The 23,684-nt window shown below is 41.9% G+C and overlaps 1 protein-coding gene across 7 annotated transcripts in view; it reads right to left on the reverse strand.

The window, feature by feature from the left end:
• pde4d (phosphodiesterase 4D, cAMP-specific) overlaps positions 1 to 23,684 on the reverse strand; it is a 205,219-nt gene that overhangs the window by 11,094 nt on the left and 170,441 nt on the right. For all 7 annotated transcript variants that reach the window (XM_063490756.1, XM_063490755.1, XM_063490757.1 and 4 more), the window contains 5 exons: positions 15,855 to 16,046; positions 13,158 to 13,194; positions 12,998 to 13,074; positions 12,586 to 12,635; positions 8,409 to 8,521 (listed from right to left, as the gene is read on the reverse strand). In XM_063490756.1, the coding sequence (XP_063346826.1) occupies positions 8,409 to 8,521; positions 12,586 to 12,635; positions 12,998 to 13,074; positions 13,158 to 13,194; positions 15,855 to 16,046 (469 nt within the window). The remainder of the gene's footprint in view (positions 1 to 8,408; positions 8,522 to 12,585; positions 12,636 to 12,997; positions 13,075 to 13,157; positions 13,195 to 15,854; positions 16,047 to 23,684) is intronic.

Here is a 23,684-nt window from a genome sequence, read left to right on the forward strand (position 1 = left end):
CTAGCGGACGAACTCTCCTTTCCAGCACCCTGGCATAGACTTTCCCAGGGAGGCTGAGGAGTGTGATTCCCCTGTAATTGGAACACACCCTCCGGTCTCCCTTCTTAAAGATGGGGACCACCACCCCGGTCTGCCAGTCCAGGGGTACTGCCCCTGATCTCCACGCAACATTGCAGAGGCGTGTCAACCAGGACAGCCCTACAACGTCCAGAGCCTTCAGGAACTCGGGGCGGACCTCATCAACACCAGGGGCTCTGCCACCAAGGAGTTGTTTAACTGCCTCAGAGACCTCGCCCCCGGAAATTGGCGGGTCATTTCCCTCATCCCCAGACTCTGCTTCCTCCTCGGAAGACGTGTCAGTGGGATTAAGGAGGTCCTCGAAGTATTCCTTCCACCGCCTGACAATTTTCTCAGTCGACGTCAGCAGCGCTCCGCCAGCACTATACACAGTGCAGGTAGAGCACCGCTTTCCCCTCCTGAGACGCCTGACGGTTTGCCAGAATCTCTTCGAGGCAGTCCAAAAGTCTTTTTCCATGGCCTCTCCGAACTCCTCCCACACCCGAGTCTTTGCTTCAGCCACTGCCCGAGCCGCATTCCACTTGGCCTGTCGATACCTGTCAGCTGCCTCCGGAGTCCCACAGGCTAACCAAGCCCGATAGGACTCCTTCTTCAGCCCGGTGGCTCCCTTCACCTCTGGTGTCCACCATTTGGTTCGGGGATTACCACCACGGCAGGCACCAACCACCTTGCGGCCGCAGCTCAATGCAGCAGCTTCGGCGATGGAGACGCTGAACATGGTCCATTCAGACTCAATGTCCCCAGTCTCCCTCGGAATGCTGTTGAAGCTCTGCCGGAGGTGTGCGTTGAAGATCTCGCGGACTGGAGCCTCTGCTAGACGTTCCCAGCACACCCTCACTACGCGTTTAGGTGCACCGGGTCTGTCCAGCGTCCTCCCCTGCCCCCTGATCCAACTCACCACCAGGTGGTGATCAGTTGACAGCTCAGCCCCTCTCTTTACCCGAGTGTCCAGAACATATGGTCGCAGGTCTGGTGATACGATTACAAAATCGATCATCGACCTGCGGCCTAGAGCATCCTGGTGCCACGTGCACTTATGGACACTCTTATGTTCGAACAAGGTGTTCGTTATGGCCAAACTGTGATTTGCACAGAAGTCCAATAACAAAACACCACTCGGGTTCAGATCAGGGAGGCCGTTCCTCCCAATCACGCCCCTCCAGGTCTCGCTGTCGTTACCCACGTGAGCATTGAAGTCTCCCAGCAGGACAACAGAGTCTCCAGGTGGGGCACCTTCCAGCACCCCCCCCAGGGACTCTAAGAAGGCTGGGTACTCTGAACTGCCACTCGGCGCATAAGCGCAGATGACAGTCAGGACCCGTTCCCCGGCCCTAAGGCGCAGGGAACAAACCCTCTCATCCACCGGGAAAAACCCCAACGTACCAGCAGCAAGCCGAGGGGATATTAAAATACCCACCCCAGCCCGCCGCCTCTCACCAGGGGCAACTCCAGACTGAGACAGAGTCCAGCCCCTCTCCAGGAGACTGGTTCCAGAACCCAAGCCATGCGTAGAGGTGAGCCCGACTATATCTAGCCGGTACCTCTCAACCTCACGCACTAACTCAGGCTCCTTCCCCACCAGAGAGGTGACATTCCATGTCCCTATTGCCAGTCTTGGCAGCCGGGGATCAGTCCGCCAGGGCCTCTGCTCCTGGCCGCCGCCCGGCACACAATGCACCCGACCCCTATGGTGCCTCCTGCGGGTGGTGGGTCTGCGGGAGGATGGGCCCATGTCTCCTCTTCGGGCTGTGCCCGGCCGGGCCCCATGGACTAAGGCCCGGCCACCAGACGCTCGCCCTCGGGCACCCTCCCCGGGCCTGGCTCCAGGGCGGGGCCCCGGTAACCCTATCCCGGGCAGGGTAAACTGTTCCCTCGATGTTCTCTTCATAAGGGTCTTCTGAAGTCAAAGTTGACATCCAGGATCATTGAATTATCCGCCGATAATCTCAAGTCTTAAATTTGAAATTTTACAGGAAAACCCACGTTGAGTCAGCTCACCAACGACGTCCCAGTGAAAAAAAATAAAAATCATTACAAAGCTCTGAAGATATTCCTCATAATTAAGCTTAAAATTCTCAGAGGGCATTGACAGAGAGCTGTTTGCAGTTTGCTGCAATTAAAATGTGCAGGGCATCTGAATCTTGTCCTACCAAAATGAGTGATATTAGATGTGTAAGTTCAAATAATTACTGGACTGCTTCTTGTAATTGCAGGTGTGGAAAATTCTGATCTGTGATACTATTCTTAGGATCTGGACAGGGGGTATTTCTAAGAAAACTAGAACCAAACTTTGGTGAAAAACATGTTTACTTTGGACTTTGGTTTATTTAAAGAAATGTCTTAGTAGAAACACTTGTTTATGCTCTTCAAATGACCTGTTGAGGGTACTGGTCCAAAAACATTTCCAGTCAATGTTCAGAGTTCAGACAGCGTGCAAGTTTTGATATTACAGCTTTACCGATAAATACTGCAGTGATGATGATGGATCATTTTTCTAATCATCACCACCATCTAACTTACCCTACCCCATAAACCAGGGATGTCTGACACATGGTCCTATCCTTATCAGGGTTGTGGGGGTGGTTGGAGCCTATCCCAGCTACCATAGGGCGAGAGGCAGGGTACACCCTGGACAGATGGCCAGTCTGTCGTAGGGCAGGGAATGTACAATGAAGAGATAAAACTTGAGAGAAGAGCATGTTTGCCCCTGAAAAAAGGGCCACATCAAACATCTGGGAGATGAGGGGAAAAAAGGCCCAGCATTTTATTTATTTCTATCGGCTGGCACCACATGTAAAACAGTGGAACACAACCGCATGGTAATTAACACGTAATCCATGACACACAAGCATAAATGTCGGGGATGATGTCGGCCACTAACATAGGTAACGTCGAAAGCACTGCAATGGCTGCCTGCAAAAGGCCTTAGTAATGCTGATGAGCATTAATAAACAGAATATAAAATTACAATTGTCAAAGTTAAAAAGATTATTCCAGATCTTTATATGGTTCATATAAACTTCTTTTTAAAAATGTGAATCTTTAAAAACGGTGAAAATTTGAACCATAATCAGGAATATTGAAACTTGCGCACACCCACACAAAACATCCACAGCCCCTGTGTTTCTTTAGATTTAGAGTCTGTTCTTTCTTTTTCATGTTGTGTGTGTAAACGCACATGTGTGCATGCATGTGTCGAGTGTTTACATTGATTGAAAAGGGACCAAATCTGTCTCTGATTACTTTACACCCCACTTCCACAGCCTGTTTGGCACTGTGAGTAATTTACAGCTACACTGGAGCAGATGAGCCCACCGGCTAGCTGAGATCCAGTCGCTTTGATTGACTCACAGCCAAGCAGGCCAGCGCAGGCCCAACACACACGCACGTGTGTGCATGCACAACACATGGTCTCCTCTCAGGTGGACAGTTTAAACAACGTCCACTTACACCTCACCGATCCACACAAACTCCCACTCGCTGTCACGCAAACACACACAAAGCAATAGCTTAGCCAAGAGGTGTGAACTCAAACTATTGGGTAAAAATTGGAAAGTGTCACACTGAGCATAGATGTGTGTTGTGACCAAAAATATCTGTTCCTGCTGTATATATAGCTCGCAACACCTCCAGATCAATGCATTTTTTTCGTTTCTCACATTCTGCATTTATTCGGGCAGCAGACGCCCCCTCTCCGCAGAGGGAGCAGGAACACTTTAATTGTTGCCAGTGTTATAGATGAAATGGGTCTGTCACCCATTCATGACATACAGAAGACACCAAGGAGGAAATCCATATGTAGGAAGGCTACAAACAGGTAATGGTAAGACTATCATAAAAAGGTTGGTGGTTCGATCCCCCGGCTCCTCCAATCCACACGTAAAAATGTGTCACAGGGCCAATACATAGTGCATGACTGTTAGGAAAAGGGCTGTACCACACAAATACTATCCATGTACCGTTTATAGCACAAAGTATACCTATGAAAACTTAGGCTACGTTCACACTGCAGGTCTTAATGCTCAATTCCGATTTTTTGATCAAATCCGATTTTTTTGTCTGCTTGTTCACACTACAAATAAAATGTGACAGCAAACGCGCTCTAGTGTGAACCCTCAAAGCGGCCCGCATGCGCAAAAGAAGACGTCACACACAATGCGCTCTGTTTAGACCCAGAGCAAACAATATTGTTTGACTGATGGCCCTTAATATAAAGACTTCAGACTTTACGTTTCCCAATTTTTGCTTTAAGTTATTTTGTTATTCACATAATAATGTAAATAACCTAATAATTATCCTTATTGCTGTTTTAGAGAGGAGCGGTGCTTCAAAGGATAGTTGCAGATTTCGGTCAGAATCTGCAGATTATACAGTACAAATAAAATGTTCACGTTTCTCCAACGTTGTCTTCCCAACAGTTTCACTAACATCTACACGGGATGACCAGGAAGCGTTCGCGATGTCTTCTCCAGCGCTGATAATTGGCGTCTGTCTTGTGTCAGTGACGTAAAAGACGGATTTAATGCGACCTGACCATTCAAACAGCAGTCGCTTTCTAAAACATCGGATATGTATCGGATTCAGTACCACATACGAAAGTGACCCAGATTGGATTTGAAAATATCGGATTTGTGCCGTTCACACTGTCATACCATGATCGGATATGGGTCAAAAAAATCGGATTTGATGCGCTTTCGCCTGCAGTGTGAACGTAGCCTAAGATCAGCAGCAAGATGCAAAAGCAAAGAGAACTAGCCACTAATTCAGCCACTGAAGAATGAGTCTGAACCGCATGTGTAAGCCCTCCTCGCTGAACTAGATCCAACTTTTAGGGACAAGACAGTTTGTTGGAAAACATTAACAGCACTCGAGCACAGAAAAGGTTCAAAATGTGAATGTAACTTCTTTTTTTGAATTTGATACTGATACTAAAGGAATTCTAAAGGGAAGCTACATCTTATTCAGAAAAAGCAGAAACCTCTCCTCGCACAGATCTGAGATCAGTGATGTGAGGCTGCTAAACTAGGTGTTTCCTAAGGGACCTCTTGCTCTTTCTTGAAATGAGCTGCTAAGAAACACTAATTTGAAAATAGTGAAATATCAAAAGAATAATACTTTGAATCATTTAAAAGTATCACTTCAACAAGTGGAGGAGATATAATCAGTTGTTACTGGTTATACTTGCACATATTGTCTGTTGGCCTCATTATTTGAAACATTGGCCACATTCAATAACAGCACCTGCCATTATAGCAGTGTACATATATAACAGGAAAAGCATCATTTAGCACAGGTCCATATTACAGACTTTTGTATTTACTTTACCTGCTGCAACAATTAGAGAGTCATTATGAAAACAGAAGATATCCACCAACACCCACTGGCTGCTGCTGATTTGCAAAAGACAGGGAAGCTCAACCTTACAGGTTTAGGTTAAAAAGAGAAGTGACACGATCCAGATTCTTGTTCAGGTGTCGCACCAGTCGCACTGCAAGTGAATCAGACTTACTAAAACGGTGATGCCAGAAAAACAGAAAGTTTTAATGAGTCACTTGCCATATGCCAGGAGATCAGCAGATGAGATCACGACACAACCAAAATACACAAGTCTTAACTCCTTCCCACATAAAAAGACATTTGATCACCTCCCCAGTACCCTTAATGACGAGTTTTGAGACCTCAATAAACATCAATAAAGACGTTGTTTGACGACCATCAGAATAGGTTCTAGGTTTTTCCAAGGGACGCCCTAGTAAGCTGTATACAAAAAGATCACCCTCACTAACTTCTGATTCACACCTTGTCATTTTGTTCTGGAAGAAACCACTCAGTTCAGAAAAGAGTAACAAGAGTTGCCCATAGTAGGAGTCCAAAAGGGGGAAAGAGTTCTTGCCTTTAGTAAAAAGGACACCTTCGACCCTGAACATCCAAGCATGACACCCTGATATTTCAAATGAGAAAACAGCCAACGCTAATCAGACTTGACTAGTACACATCAATCTTACAGAAGAGCAAAAGAATCCCAGAAATACCTAATCACACACAAAGGAAAAATATCTAACCACGGGAGTATCCTGAACTTGAACCCACAGAGAACCAACAAGTGTCACCTCAGAGACCTATACGACATCACGGCAAAGCGTCTAATAGACACGCTGTCTGTTAGACGTGTGTCAATTTCACACTTTGCCTCTGCAAAAGGGTGAAATAGACACACATGCAGAAGTTGAATTACCAGCAGGGGGAGATAATAGATAATAATAATAATAATAATTTTTAAAAAGCCAAGAAGTCAGTAGTAAGTAAAAAAACATATGAAGTACATTTCAGGGTCCTTAATCAGTAGAATCGATTAAGCTAGGTGGCTAATATGTACATACCGTCCGTGTAACTGTGTTAAAAATGTCTAAGAGTCAAAGCTTGAAATGGACAAGCTATGCCAGTGGCTCAGCGATTCTATTACAAGTTTTGCCGTGATACTGGGTTGCAGAGACATGTGCACTTTTAATGTCAAAGAAGGTGTTACAACTGCAAACAACTTGTTTCATTTGGTGTACAATGGGTGTGTGTGCTGTGTGTGTTTTTAGCTACTGTGTGAAAGTGCATTAAGAAGAATGGCAGTACGAATGTCCTGGAGGGCAAACTGACCTTGCCTAACCTACTGTTACAGCAGCCTCTAAGCCTAACAGAGTAACCTTGGGAATAGTGATATTCCGAGGTGACGTGCATTATTTTACCAGAATATATTGTGACCTGATTTGAGGGCAGAGATGATGAATGGGAACCCACAAGGAACTGTACTTTATGGGCGGTGAGTTTTAACAATGGTCCCAAACATTGAGAGGAGAAGTGATTTTTCTGTAATTTTATTCCATTTTCCTCAAATGAATTCAATCTTTTTTTTTTGGTTTCTTTTATTTATCTCAATGATGAGCTGAGGATACCTTTAAACGCCGATGTTAAAGTCTGCGGGCTCCACACATAAAGTAATGGCCATGTGTGGGAGATGTAGCGACTGTATTACATGTGATGTCTTTGTCTGTACGTGTGTGAGTGTGTATGTGTGCATTGCTGGAGTGAGATAGCAGGGCGGCTGAGCCTGTGGCTGTTGCCATGACGACCAAAGATAGCTGTGCTGGTAAAAGAGAGCATGTCACAGTTTTTCTTTTACCTCCCTCTCTCTCTCTCTCTTTTTAAAGAAGTGATTTTTTTAACATTTAAATGAGGTAGATGTGCAGCATGATATGTGTGATCGCACTAACATCAGAGGTGAACCTGTGCTTTTTGTTTGATTCCTTTGTCTGTCTCTCCTCTTGGTTCGTCCCACCTCGTGTGACATCACAGTGTGTGACATCACCACAGCCCAGAGCTGATCAGCATTCAGAGCAGCACACACACTCTCACACACACGCAGTGGAAGCGACTGAGCATGCTCATACCAAAACTCCTCGCTTGCATGACGATGCTATCCCTAACATATATAGACCATACAACATAAACAGACCAATGTGCGGTGTAATGACTGATGAGTATTAAGAAAGACATTAAACCACATAATCAAGCAGCACATAGATCAACCACACACACACAAACAAAATGTAGAAGAATCAAGTTTCTACAGTGCTGCTTTTACAGTGGGTTCATAAGGAGTCATTATTAGGGATGAGGAGGTCTAAAGACAATGGAATTATGTTTAAAATCAACTACATCGACACCCTGTGATACAGTGTTTGTTTGTTAGTTTGCTAATGCAGTGCTAAAAGTGACATAAGCTTTGTCCAAGAAAAAAACAAGCCATTACAGCATTTAAATTTATATAAGAGTTTTGTATAAGATGAGTAAAAATGACTGTATTTTTACATTTCTTTTTCTTTTAGATGGACGTGTAAAAATACAAGCGTGGGTTAGCAACATGACAACTCCCATGAAAGTGTGCTGCACAATTTCTTTTTAAAAGATATATAAAGTTAATCATTGAACACAGTTCTGTTAAGCAGTCAAGCTTCATTTAGTAGTTTAGCTTCTTAGCACTTTCAATCTGCAGGAAACTCTGTATATACTGTAAATATTTGTAAAAGTGCAACTTCAAGTAGAGTTTAGCACAGAGAGTGTACTGCATGTCCCACACAGCATCAGCACTACACTATATTTTGCTCAAAAGCCACAAAATTAAAACAAAGCAGACAAACACTAAAGTGAAACCCAGGAAGCAACTTCCGCATTACAGAGACAGAGCATTACAGCAACTATGAATCTGAAATCATCAATACTTATAACATATATTGCCATGAATAAAAAAAACACAACAACAACTTTTTAGCTATTCTTACCTTGTTTGAAGCCATCTCACTGACTGAGTGTCTTGTCTGCAGCGTCTCCAGCTGGTCCAGGCACCAGTCCAGCTCCTCCAGGGTCTCAGTGGCCAGTTTCTGGTAGGCCTCCTCTGCAGGGGCAAGACAGGAGGGCAAGGGATCAGTAAGGGCCCGCTTCAGAGGGCTAGTGGACGGTCCAGGCCCGGGGTCTCCCACCCCACAAACAGCTAAGCTGGGATACCCCGAGTAGACACATGGGTGACTCTTCATACTGGACAGGTGAGCCAGCTGAGGGGGGTAGGGGTGGGGGGCGTGGGAGCAGGGCCTTTATGTCCAGTATCCTAACCCACAGATGAGCACAGGTCAGCTGTAGCCAAGCTCATTGATTCCCCATGGAGAAAAGAAACCTTCACTGCAGTCCCACAGTTCCCGGCTTCTTCCTTTTAAATCAGATACAATCCCTGGGAGTATGGCTGTGAGAGATGGATGGTAAACAGCCACCCCGAGTCAATTCAGTGTGTCCAGATGCTCGTTAACAGTAAGGAAACATCGGCAGAGAATAGAGATGTAAACCACAGAGCAAAGGGAGCAACAGCAGAAAAACAGACTTCCTCACTATCACCCATACACAGCACACATATTCTATTCAGTGATCTGGGTGTATAGGGTTTACTCTATGATTCATAAGAGAAGTATAATTCCAGTCATGTAGCAAGATGAACAACAGTCTGCTTAGCAGGCCCATGTCTGCCATAGGAGGGATGGAGCGAAGACGGGGATCAGGGAAAAGAGGATCCAGTGAGAGGCTCAGAACCAGGCAAGATCCATGTCAGTATTGTCCAGGGTGGAACAAACACAAGATCGTTCACAGCATCTTGACATGGTTAAGAAATACATCTCACAGACACACACACATACAAATACACGGACATCAACAGACGCACACATGCATACACATGCACACTCACACCAGACGAAATGCTAACCATAACACATCATGATTTTGTCTCCATAGCCTCTCTGCCAATGAAAACATCCATGGTATCCGGGAAGCAAAGGGTATAATCCAGTGCTGTGTGTGTACGCTGGACAGTGTTTCCTATGGATGCTGTGTGTGTGTGTGTGTATAGGGGGTGGGCTGCTGTTGCTTCAGCGTCCCTGGTAGCCAAACGTGCTGCTCTCCCCAAGCTGTACCTAAAGCCTGAGAGGACCGCACTGTGGATGGGGAAGGGAGATCATCAAAACATGGACTGGACTGCTGGAGGTGAGAAGCCAGAGCTGGGAGCTCCCTATACTGAGTGTGCATGCATGCCAATATGTGCTCAGCATACAAATACACCAAAAGAGTGAGGTAAACAAATAGATGGCAGACCATATGGTGAAAATGGCAGCGGTTTAGCGTGATGAGCCCGACATCGTAGTGCCACGGTATCCTTTTCTTTTCGTTTGAAATCAAAGACATGCCCCTCTCAAAGTCAGCCTATGTTAGCAGAAAATGTCACCTTGTCAGAAGCCAATTAATATTGATGCCTTAACTAATTTCGGAAAGCACACAGGGGTTTAATGCAATGTGATCTGTGATGTGTGGTCACTAAAGCCATAATTCAGTTACACAGACAAGGCAGCGGTAGATTAAAACACACGAGGACTAAATTTAATTTCGTGATGCCATATCAACTTAACATTTGTAGGAAGTGTTTAAAGTGCCTTAAAGCCTTTGGGAAACACTGTTCTGTCTTCATATTGGCTTTACTGATATAAATGTGCACAATTAAGTTTTCAAGTTCATAGCTCTCAATTGCACAAGTAGGACAAGATCAGTAAATTTTATTAATATCTCATGCTTTATATTTGGAAGAGATGCACACTAATTTTGTTACCATATGGATCTGTTTTGTGCACAACAATGCCTTTCTGTGACCTCATACTCTGAACCCCTATCCCGCTTCATTGTCTTTGACAAATCTTTCCCATCCTGCTTCCATTAGTCCCCTTCCTCTCCCACACTTCTCCACTGATCATCCTTCCCCTCTTTGTCTCTCTCTCTCTCTCTTGCTCCTTTTTTTTGTCTCTCGCTTTGCTTCCCCTCAGTCTCCTTTTCTCTCTCGGTGTCTCTCTCCCTGGTGTGGTGTCAGTGGCTGGGGTGCTACTCTTTCTGACAGCAACTGCACTGACGTCAATGACATTCTTCTCATGCTTAGTGCGACATCAGACACCGGCGCTCAGAGAGGCCACTCTGCTGCACAGACGCAGGGCTGCAGCCAAACTATGTACCGGAACAGCTTGACGGTGAAGTTGGAGTGGGAGACGATGAGAAGAGGAGAGAGGAAGAGGAGCAGCAAGGAGGAAAAGGAAGGAGAACGCAGAGCTCGGGAGGAAGGACAGCTCTTGTGACACTGAGTTTAGCATCGGCTTTGAAAATAGCTTCTGGCTGCATCGCGTGCAATTAAAAAAAAAAAAGAATTAATGTAACCAAAAACATAATTCTAACATAAGTCTACTGTGCTGAATACTGAATGCGAGTGACACGTGCATCTCTTTAAACTCACCTCAGTGCCTAAACGTTTAAAAAGCTGCCATAACCGTTTGAATCAATTATGCAAATTACTGCCTGCCTGCATTGCTTGAAACTTTGATTTTTAGCCTTGTTACTTTGTCAGTTCTAGATTATTGAAATCGTTGTCTGGCTCTCCCTCTTTACTTTAACCAGCAACTATTCTCATCCACAACAGGTAAAAGGTCAAAGAACTATTAGTGCATCTTTCCGATAACAGAAGAAAAAAAAAAAACCTGCTCTGGCAAGCAGGGGCAGGAAGCTAAAGATGGAAAGACAAGCAGAGGAAGGGGCAAAGAGCCCTACATGCAATCTCACTTTTATTGACCAGCATCTTCTCCTTGACTGATTTACCGACTTAATTTTAATTATACTCCCTTTATTGTCTTTCTCTCCAACGGAACTTGTTGCAGGCTCAATAAGCCTTTGCGTTACAAGTATCAGTCAATAGTCTCAAATAATTATGCTCATGACTCACAGCTGTCACCAGTTTATGGCAGGGCTGTGCACCAGATTATTTTCTAAATATAGCACGATGTCAGTGGTTCTTAATATTTAAGCAGATTGGTAAGTCTCGAGATTTCGATTTTAACATCTGTAAGGATTGCCACAAATACAAGAGTAAGCAAAAATGTGGCTCCCTATTATAAATATATAGAATAATATATAGTTTTGTCCTTTTATTACGCATGACTATGTCCATGTGTTTGTGTGCGTGCTCTCATGATCATTTTACCGAGCAATGCACAGTGAAATTATTTATTAATGGTGAAGGTTATTTGGTCTTTCCTGCAAACACAAGCTAGGTCGCAGCCATTGACACTGCTAAAAAGCAAAGTGACTGTCAAGGGCAAGTCTATTCTAGCCAGCTCACACTGTCGGTGCCATGTCTTCCTCACAACAAAAACACTTAAAGCAGACCAGACAGTCTGTGCAGTACAGGGTATCTGTCCAATGTGTTCAACACATTAGGTTATCCAAGACAAGTATTACTATATATATACACACACACACAACCTATTAATCTGTTATGGGAACAGTGATATGTCTGTTGCTACAGCCTCATGAGTGCTTCTTAGAATAGAGACGTGTTACCAAATAAAAACAAACACTTCACCATACTATCGGACAGTCTAATTATTGTTGCTGTGAACCACTTCTCTGCGAAATATACAGTTCATATTTATATTGTGGCTCACGGGTTTGTTTGTTTTTTGGGCTTATTGCACAACTTTTTGTGTGCTTGACAGCCCTTCATTGTTATCATATTAGCATCTTAAAACTGATAAAAGACATCATGATAATGATAACGCTTCCGTTTTGTTACTATAAACTATTTAATCCCAAGTTTCAGTTATGGATGAGACTACTCTGGTAAGGCTCTCCTTTTAGTTCTACTCAGAATTGATCACCAGCTTTTAGACAATGAATGAGCCATTTATTACATATTTTAAGTTATTATCTGTATTTCACTGTCGTTGTTTATCATCTGCTTCCACACTAGAGATCCCTGTGTGCCAAAGTGAGGTAAATACTGCCTTACAAAGTGCTGTGAACCATTATCACATACATACTCATGTACACACAAGGACACACAGTAGACAAAGATCATCAAGTCATGCCGCTCTTCTGTCTACGTACCTGTGAAGGTGGTCTTGGTGATAGGTGGTGGGTTACACATGGGTGATCTTCTGTCATGGGGGAAACAAAGAGCCACACAAAACAGTCGGTTATTAACTTTAAAAATAACAATAAGTAAAGAAACGTAATCTCCTTTTGCTGGTTTTTTGTGACTATTACAACAGTCACACTGTTGTTGTAATACTGATTATATCCAGCAGAGGGCGAGCAAAGCCCGACTATGTGTGAGCACAGGAGACAGTGCAGGCAGGTGAAGGATGTGAATGACAAATTACCGCCACATGCAGAGTAGAACAACTCAGCCATAAGGTGACTGTGATCAGATATCATAAGCTGGTCACACTGATTTTTAGAGTCCTCTCACAACAGCAAGGTTTTGTTTCAGTAAAGCTTTACAGCCTTCCAAACTTACTTATTGGATGTTCTGTCTTGTTGTAGGTTAGTTAATGCACCAAAGTTGTTTCGTACAGTTCTCAAGCTTGCAAGAACCTGAGGGGGACATGACAGAATTGAACGTCACATTATGGCAGTATGTAAGACATCAAGACATCAAAACTGGTGCAACCGCTCACCTGTGCAAAGGGCGTTACAATCATGTCGTCTCCATGACTGGAAGAAACAGAGAGAGATTTATGTTAGATGCAGACTCACAGTATAATGATAATGATTCAGCAGCAGAAGGGTGATTCATTTCCATGCTTTTGTCTTTATGTTCACAAATCAGAGGAGGCCATATACTTCACAATGTTCAATAGTTTAAAGGCAGTATCAGGCTTCAGTGAGAGAACTGAGGGGCTTTATTGTTGTGTAACTGTACACGTAAGGTAGCTCAATGACATTTGCAGTAACTACCAAACCTATTCTCATGGTACTGGATAATGTAAAACATGGAAGCTGTTTTTGCACCTCTTCTTTCCATTTCTTTGCCCCTAACTACACCTATAGGGATCATTAAGTTCTTCTTTCATGTTTTTACTGACTTTTATTTACCCAGGTAAAAGTTAGCTAAGCACATTTCTGTCTTGTCTTCACTGATTGCCCCCATTTTTTTTTATTGTTGCTAGACATGCTGCTCCTGGAGCTGGGGTTTATGAGCCTTGCTTAAGGACACCTCAGTGAACACTGTTAAGGGAGAGAAAAGCATTTCTCAGTCAACCGAGGTAAAATAAATTTAATCAGTAAACTTTGAGTCAGTACCTGCTGACCTCCAAGTTATGTGAACACCATAAACAGCTTCAGGTGATGATTAGTGTCACAGAGCCTCTTTGCTTTACTGCTCTGCTGAACAACCCCACGGCTCTGCTCTGCGAACACCTGGCAGCACCAGTGCAGTAAATACTGCAAATTTTGGTATCAATCTGATAGCAAATACAAGGCCAGTAATGGCAATACCAATACTGATACCAGTAGTTTTAACCTAAAAAGGCAACTTAGGGGAAAGCAGTCTATCTTGATTTATAAGGCAAAACGTCATCAATTTGCAAATTCCACTAAAAAAATGCACTTTGGGTCGACTTCTGTTGTTTAAATGTAACAGGCAGGGGCGCGACAGGGGGGCATACATCCTGTCCTAGCTCTGTTTCGAGAGAAGCTGGGATAGGCTCCAGCCCCCTGTGACCGTAATAAGGATAAGCGGAAGATAATGGATGGATGGAATTTTGAGTTTTCCTAAAATTTCTGGAGAGTTCTGAACTTTAGAGGTCACTGAAAATGATTTCCTTCCATTGACTTGACCTGGATTTATGTTTATAAAGCTATGCTATTAAGTATTTCATAAAGCTTTCTTATTGTACTTCCAAATTTCATCCTGTAAGATGTAAAAGAGAGAAACATGCAGGTTTTTTAAACATGGTAACTAGTGTAATACCACAGAGCAAAAAGCAGCAGCAAGAACAAGGTCTAAGGTTACTGCAACTCATTATTATTCATCCTTTTGTCTATTTGTCTTTCCTTCAGGCAGATCCAAGTGCTCTTTTTGTCAATATTTTTATTTCCTGTAGCACAAAGTGTACAGTACATGTAACTGGATAGGCACCATTGTGTGGGAAATACGAAAGAGCTATCAATATATATACTCTGACCCTGGAGATACCAGCTGATTTGTGTGTTACTGGGAAGTCTGAGTTCTTTGCTACAGCTGTAAGATAATGTAAAATCACTATTATAAAAGATAAATGATAAAACAAAGACATAAAAGTAAACATTTCAGAGCACAAATCCTTCCCATTATCTTTAGGAGACACAAACCAGTAACTCTGAGAAAAGAAACCTATAGACAGATGCTTGTGAATGGTTTGTTACACAGTGCCCTTTCTGTGCTGCTGAATGTGGCCAAGAATAGATATGACACCAGAATCATCTGCAGGCCATGCACACGTTCCATAAGGCCCAAAGGATGGAAGCTTTGAGACCTGGGGACTGTATTACAGGGCGAGTTGAAAATACCTGGGACATCTTTCTGTTACATGGCTCCACTAAGCCTAACAGCCACAACAATGCTAAGCAGTCACAGTGACCCTGACACTGCTTATAAACACAGTAAGTCAATCCACATTTTTTGGGCTTAGCTGTGTGCAAGTTCATGTAAAAAGCTTGGTGCTGTCGCCAGATGACAAATCGCAGACACGGACAGCTGCACATTTTTTCATATGAAGAATAAACTTTAATCTAGGAATAGTATGACGAATTAAAAGAACATAATACAGGCTCACAGCAATACAGATACTGCAAGCAAAGCCAGAAAGGCAAGACTGCACACTCTGTCCTGTCATTAAAGCAAAGGAAGATATTTCTGCAACTACATCTGTGTACGCTATAAAAAGTGTTTCTTATATGCATTCAAACGGTGTGTAGGACATGTTTATCCTTATTCCTTCAGCTGGAACCATGACCGAGAATCCAAATTCCTCTCGAAACTGGAGACACTCACACTATCCCTGCATTGAGCAACACAGGATCTTCTAAAAATTGTGCTGCTATTTTTTTAGAGAATGGGTTGGTCAGCTGGTCATGGTTTTCTGTGATCTGTTATACCCAACCTAATGTGCTCTGATGCCAGTTATGATTGAATTATCATCTTTATATAACTCTTTTAGAAGTAAACCAGCATAACTTTGCAAACCCAGATTTAAAACTAAAGTTATCTCACTAATCCCAAAATCTACCGGTCTCAAGTTCAAGCTGAAGAATGAGACATTTATCAGGATTCAACAGGATTATTGTTAATTTTATGAAAGTTGGGATGGAAGCAGAAGATACCATTTACTCACATGTCACTGGCAATGGAGGAGTTTCGCGACATGGACTTGGGTGAGAGGTCATAGTCGCTGTCAGAGCGGTAGAGGAATGACTCTCTCCGTTGACTGTGGACAAAATTGGCCTGCAGGATGAGGCCTGAGCCCGGGCTGGCCATTGGGTCCAGGGGGCTTCGACCTGATGATGTGCCATTGTCCACATCGAAACTGTAATTAGATAAAGAGAAAAGAACAAATATCAGAATCAGTATGTGAAAGAAGTTATTTGATCTTGCAAACTGAGATTTTTACCACTGACAGATTCAAGCAACATTTCTGAAGTTCAATGGTGAAAAAAAGTAAGGGAAGTTTCCAGAATAAAACCCAATTATCCATGCTTCCTGAAAACACAGGATTTATGCACACATTAGTCACATGTTAGCGATGCTGATGACTTTTCATTGCAGCACCAGGCTCTGATGTCCACTGGTTGGTTTCGTAATTCTCCAAATCCATAGTTAGGTTCATACCAGACATGGTTTTAATAATTAACATAGACCGTATAGAAAAGAAGGCCTTTATAATAATTTTTTTTTTGATTTTTGGTTGGGGGACTTTGTTAGCAAGACTAAGCTGAGACGCTGAGTTTGTCTCCCCAAGAGCAATATCGCTGACACAGCCCAAGTATCAGCCTTACACTCCTAGGACCATTCATTATGGATGGGCTGTCTCTTTCCCACTCACTCTCTCTGTTTTATGTTATAATCCAAGTGTCACTGATATCCACGTGATGTCCAGTGTAGGAATTGCATACATGGCATAGGAATAAAATAAAACAGAAGAAGTTTGATGTGCAGTTTTTTCTTAATCTGCCCAATCTAATGTGCATAACATGCTGGACTTATTTTCCACTCTAATGAAACTTTAAAAAAATGTCTTTGTAGGGCTTAGCTTCCAGGTCTGAAAAGCAAAGCATACAATCTGCATTCTGTTTATTTGCCAGCAGGAAGCAAATAATGTGGCTCAAAAAAAGAAATCCAGCTGTAGAAAGGTCAATGTGAAAACAAATTTATGTTCCCCATGGATAATTACCACGGTAAAAACTTATTAAATGGAATAAGATAATCATTTTGTATATTATGGTACCTGCTAGTGCCCATGAGGGTAGTAATCCAACGTACCTATTAGAGCTGGCCTACTTTGTTACTCACATGTTCTTTTCACAATCAGATCCACATCACACTTTAAAATCTAAGCTGGTTACAGACAAAAAATGTCCTTATTTTTTTCTATACAGTCTTTGATTCACAACGAGTTTAAGGGAGAGATAAAAGTATCTTATCACCCCAATCACAATCACTTAATCGCTTAATTAATTTAAGATTGGATCATCAACATAAAATAAACTGCGTAATTCTGGCGCATTTTTAGTTCTCTTTATCTGAATGAGCCTTACACATTAGCTTTGTAGAGACTAGCTTGCCTTAACAAGTCATTACCAGCTCCACTTGGCTAACTAGCATGAGCAACATGAGCATATGGCTAATTAGCACATTATTACATAATGCTGTTATTCATCTTATATTCTTACATGTGCCCTGTCCACCAACACAAAATGTGCTCTTAAAGAAATAGTTCAACAGACAGTCACACAATCCCTCTGTTTTTCTCCCTTACATGCTGCTGCATTTGACTTCGGCAGCTCTAGGGATAACATGCTCAGCCATTACCCAAGGTGATGAGCTGTGAAAAAGCATAACGCACGTCTACTCCATAGGTATGTCAGCCCCACGGGTCCACGCTACTCTTGGACTGTTGGCTGATATTAAATTACTCACGAGTTTCATCTATTACAATTATAATGAGCCATTCATTTATTATGTGGCTGATTATGATTGGTGGCAGGCTAATTAGCACATCATTAACAGTAAACGACAAATGTTGCACGATACAGAGCCATCAAACATACAACTACAGACATTAACCTTTGTTTAAAGACTGCACAGAGCCACTGGGAATACCCCTGCTCTAATAACGCCACTGACTCATAGCTGAGAGGTATTTCTTAACCAGTGACACCATTTCCGGCTGGGACGTCATGGTGAGCTTCTTAGTCTCCTAGGTAATTGTTCACCCAGGTGATGACTAACGCTTATCATCAGGGATATCTGCAGTATTGCTGCAGCTACTAAGCAGTCCCACAATCTTGTCTGGTGTAAATGCAAAGGTCAGGGGGGATTCCCCTCAGGAAGCTGCTCAATGCACATAAGAATGACGTCCCTCATTATAATTCTTATCTTCTTGATTATCAGCATCCTCTATAATAAAACTACCACAAATTTAACCTGTCAGTGGTGTCGGTGCCAGTACTCGATCATCTTCCATGTGGAAGAGCACAGGATGTCCAAGAACAGAGCGAGCACTTCAAGCGTGCACAAATACATGCTTGCATAGTGTAGACATTATTGAAACATTCCTTCTCACTACAAAATGAGAAATTATTGATCTTGTATTATTTCTGCAGTTTATTTCCCAACTTAACCCTTCATAAGTATCATAGAGTCATAATTCTCATCTTTCAGGAACCATTTTAATGTTCTCTCTAGCCCAAATTGGTTGAGGAGTTACGGTAACCTGAAACACATAGTAAAATCTAGGAAGCGCTGATTTTTTTACTGTGTTTAGAAAGCAGTGCCTTGTGAGTGCTTTGTGCTACCGTGACACACCGAATATCTTCACAAAGCTCGTTTTCTCTTCTTTCCGAAACCGTTTGAATTTTGTCTCTAGCACAAATGGTAAAGGTGTTACAGTCGTTTGAAGGCTGCTTATAAAATGGGCCCACCGCCGGGTCGATGGTTACAAAAAAAAGGGGGTTAAGCAAAAGACAACTCACTGACCCAAGAGCTACATCTAATGACTTTATAATGAAAAAATCTGGATTTTTGTTTGTGAACACGAGGGACTTTGTGAGGAAGAACAAGTCATTATGCTGAATTTTCCTCCCCCAGAGCAATATCGCTGACACAGTCCAAGTATCAGCCTTACACTCCTAGGACCATTCATTATGGATGGGCTGTCTCTCTCTCCCACTCACTCTCTCTGTTACATGTTATAATCCAAGTGTCACTAATATCCATTTGATGCACAATGTATGACTTGCATACATGGTATAGAAATAGGAATACAATAAAGCAGATTACGTTTGTAGTGCAGTTACTTTATAATCTGTGCATCTAAATGGTCAGATACCCAAGGTAATACACAGGACATGCTGGGCATATTTTCTACAGTAATTAAATGGTTAAATGTCGCCGCTGTAATCTCATGGAGTGGCAGAAAGATAAACAAGTGCAAGCTTTGATTGTGGAATTTGATAGTTTGGCTATCTGCCTTATGCAAGAAAAGCCAACGGTATTGCCCTTGTCACCTTGCAAAGTAGTTTGCAGTCATGGTACATGACTATATCTACCTTTCTCTCTCACACACACAAACACACACACACACACATACAAACACATGCCTACTCAATCTCTTATAGCAGCTCTAGCCTTGCATATCACCCCCATCTCCTTCCCAAAGTACTTCTCTTCTAGAAGTGTGTCACTCTAAACCAGTTTTATCTTCACTCACACACACACAACCCCCTTTTCCACACACTCTTTTATCACGTCAGGTAATCCATCTGTTTTCCTCACTGCAGGTGTGAAAACACATACTCACACAAGTGACTGATAAGTTGGCATTCCTTGCACAAGTCGGTCCGTTCTCCAGCTTCTCTGTAGTGAAGTGTTAATGGGTGTGCGGCTCATGTGTGCAAACAGGACAAAGATGACACCGTGGAAGTGTTGAAACAGAACACTCAGCATATGCTTAACGACCGATTCATTATCGCACCTACTTTGACATCACCGTCTACTCCCATTTGCGCCTAAAACCAGAGACACGTAACCCCTCACAGCATGCGAGGGTATGTGTACAGTGTCATTCCATAGACACACCCTCTTCAGGAATGACACAATGGATCTATGTGCTTGAATTAGTGGGGTATTGAACGGGCAATGACATCATAGTGGGAATATATAGCTTTTTTTCTGCGTTCAGAAAACAGAAAAACAGGAAAACAGAATAACGTCAACGCCCCTATGACTATGTTGTGACAATCAACAACAACACATGAGTAAATACATGAGAATTACTGTTAAAAAAAAACAGGGAAAAAAACCCTGTGTTACCTAAGGGCTTAAGAGAATGGAAAACCTCTGTTTACCCAAAAAGGAGTGATCCAGAACTGAGATCTATATAATAGGCAAGGAAATAAACATTTGATCTGCAAGCACTAGATTGATGACAGAAAGCTCTTTAATAGAGTTCCAGACATCCCATCTGCTGAACATCATAAGGATAACACTTGTCTTGTTCCACATTGAAAAGTTTAAGGTCGCCTCACTATTTTGTCTTGGAAAAAATAAGGGAGAGAAGAATAGATAATAAGAGTCCAGGCTAGTTTTGCACTGGCCTTTCCTTTTTTGCACATGGTCAGAAAGCTTCCTTGGAATAGGTTTGTCAATTTGGGCTAAAATGGCAAATAGCTATAGTTATACACAAGTTTATAACAAAAACTTGATTAAATGCCCTTTTCCATGATGAACCTATTAATTTATATAAAATATTTTCAGTCAGAAGGAAATATTTTGCAAACAATTTGCAACAAGTCTATATTTTGGAGAACAGGAATGAATTGCAGTGTCTCTCTATTACACTTAAAGCTCAACATCAGGCCTGTGTGAAGATGATTCACTGAGAAAAAAGAGAAGAGGACACACATGCTAAGAAAAAGCATTAACCTCCTAAGACCCGAACTCTTCCACGGCATGCATTTTTAATTTCTCTTTGAGATTTGGGCTGATTGGGTCCTGATGAATGTAAAAACAAAGAATTACCAGATTTTTTTTTTACCTAATTTTTGTTTCTAAGAAAAATGAGAGCCACATATGAGGATATTCGTTTAAAATTTTGATAGAACAGATAGAACAGTAGCAGTATAATGTCCTCGTAAGTGGATATCAGGTCTTTGTAGAGCAAAATTTTGGCCAGGTAGTATTTTGGTATTTTGGTCTAAATAACCCAAAATGTGATGTCCACGTATGTGGATGCCAGGTCCTAGGAAGTTAAAGTACCCTAAAGAGTGCATGGCATCAACAGTGCGCAGCTACAAGAGCATACATGAAGATTTGGAGCAAAGTTTCTCACAGGAGTGGAGTTTCATGCTTGAGTTTGGGTTGCATGGGGGAAAAAAGGGAGGGTGGACTGTTGCCAAAAACCTTTCAAATTTACTGTAGCAAAGCAGTGGTCCATTTAAAAATAAGAAACTTTAAGCGCGCTGAGATAGATGAATAGTGGCTGCTGTGACTTTCTACTGCAGGACGTGGCTGGGTCACATACATGCCTAAGGACACTGCACGGCTCTTTTATCCCCTCTCTTTTTGTGTCTGGCTCTCCATCATTTTTGTCTCCGTCAGTTCTCCCATTCTGTCTGTCCGTCTCCCGCACACACTCTAAATGGCATAGATCACTGACTCATTCATTTTTAGCCCTGGGTCACTTGAGCAATTACAAACACCACGGGAGATGACGTGACAGAGCTGCGGGGAGATGCACTGGAGAAAGAGGTCAGTGCACAAGTGTCTTTGACAAATAATAAGCCGAGTTGCAGATAGTGAGGCTCTGTTTTTCCAACAGTCATTCAGAGTTGGTGGACAAGAAAATCTGCACCAGTACCAGACACAATACGTAATGGAGACACAATGTTTTCCTTTGAGTTTATGCACAGTGTCTAAAAAGATCTCATAAACTGAAAAAAAGTGAAAGGGATCATTTTTAAAAAATATATAAATAATCAAATTGATGCATATTTAAATGTGGAAAGTGTGGAAAGTGTGCAGTTGTGCGGATCAGAACAGAGACGCGTTGAAGCAGACAGAGGAAAGATGACACTGGATTTATTTTAGAAAGCCGAGGGCACAGAGGGGAGCAGGCAGCAGAGTTGGACAAGGAAAGAACTGCGCGTGCATAAGCATTCAAATGTGTATGTTTTTAAGAGGGTTGTGATCCCTTGCATGTTTGTAGGCGTGAGGTACGTGATCCTGAAGTGTGTGGTAAACCTGGCCCTGCTCTAAATGCAAAACAACCACCCATGACTTAAGATAAGAAGAAAAAAAAAAACCACAGTACTGTAACATCCACAGATGGAAGAGTGGGCACGGATGACACATTTGTTGCAGGCATATGTTGAATAACAGAAAAGCTATGTTTGTTTGCTGGAGATACTGCAGAGCCAACACCTCTGCTTGATGGTATCATCAGTCCTAACCGTACGTGATTTATTTTGTGATTTTTCACCACTGAAAAACACACAGGCTAAACACAATGTGCGCTGATTAAAAAAAAAAAAAGTAGCATATGTCTGAAACTAAAATTATGATAGTTTAGAACCTGTCTTGGAACATGACCATGTTGTTGGGTAGTACGCGTGCACCTGGCTTGATTTTAGTTTCTATGAATGCAAACTTTTTGAATAGTTAGTTGTTAAGGGTAACACTGGATGTAATGCAAATACAGTACAGTACAGTACAGAGTTTTTTAAATCACTCTAATGAGTTAGAGGATTGTTTCAAGCACTAAATTGGATGTTTTAACTGGTATTTAATGAGATTCACCATGCTAGACAGTGGCTGTTCTGTTTCCAAACTAAATACAGCGACTTGACTACTTTGCATACTTAAAATAAAAGCAACAATTTTTTTGAGGTTTTAAAATTATGTCTAAATTCTTCATTCTGAAGTACAAAAAGAGCTGTTTTGGTACTGATATTGTATGTTTTAGTAAACTGAAACTATCATAAAATAATATTAAAAAACTGTCTACAAAAGTTGGACGTAACCACAGAGACGTCACCCGCTGATTAGTGAAGTCCCATCTTGAGGCAAAGATGACACCGTCAAAGTGTTGAAACATAAAAATCAGCATATGAACATAAAAGTTTTCAGTCTTGGGTAATTAGCAAAGAAACATGATGTGAGAATATAATTAAATTCTTTATCAGAAGGAAAGTGTGATTTTTTTGGACACTTGAACCTAATGTTAGCTGGTATAATGTTATCTTATTTCATTTAATTTAATTTCATTTATTTATTTCACACTTGGTTCAACAGTTGCAACAGTTAGTTCTTTCAGACAAACCAACCACACTTTCTCTTGGTATAGCACTGCAACCATGCGTGAAAAGGAGCAGGAAGAAGAAAATATTCTTATTAAACCCTGCCCCCTATCTGCAATCCAACTTATATTACAAGTGGGCACCAAAAATCAAGGAACAAACTAACATTTATCTCCGGTCCTAACGCAAACCAAACAACAAATTTACAATCAGCAATATACCACTTCACATAGTAACAAGGAGAAAAGATAAGTAAATAGAATAAAATGAGGCAAAAAATAAAGGATCCTTTTTCAATTAACTCCAATTTCGTTCATATTCTTCATATTGAGTTATCGTTTTAGACATGTAACACTTTTTAAAACAATGTAAATTTATACAGTTCTTTAGATTATAATGAAGAGAGTTCCACAGTCGTATACCCCTAACCGATGGACTCATTAATCTTTGTGTAGTCCTAGCTAGCTGATGCTTAAAATAAAATTTCCTTCCACTGTCTTCTCCCCCCAAACACATTGAAAATAATCTTTGTAACTTAAAAGGCAAAATATTATTTTTAGCCTTAAACATGATTAATAGTGTCCGTAGTTTCACTAAATCTCCTAATTTTAATAGTTCCGATTTTATAAATAATTTATTTGTATGTTCTC

This window comes from Pelmatolapia mariae, linkage group LG12 (assembly GCF_036321145.2).
Source record: "Pelmatolapia mariae isolate MD_Pm_ZW linkage group LG12, Pm_UMD_F_2, whole genome shotgun sequence".
Taxonomy (NCBI): domain Eukaryota; kingdom Metazoa; phylum Chordata; class Actinopteri; order Cichliformes; family Cichlidae; genus Pelmatolapia; species Pelmatolapia mariae.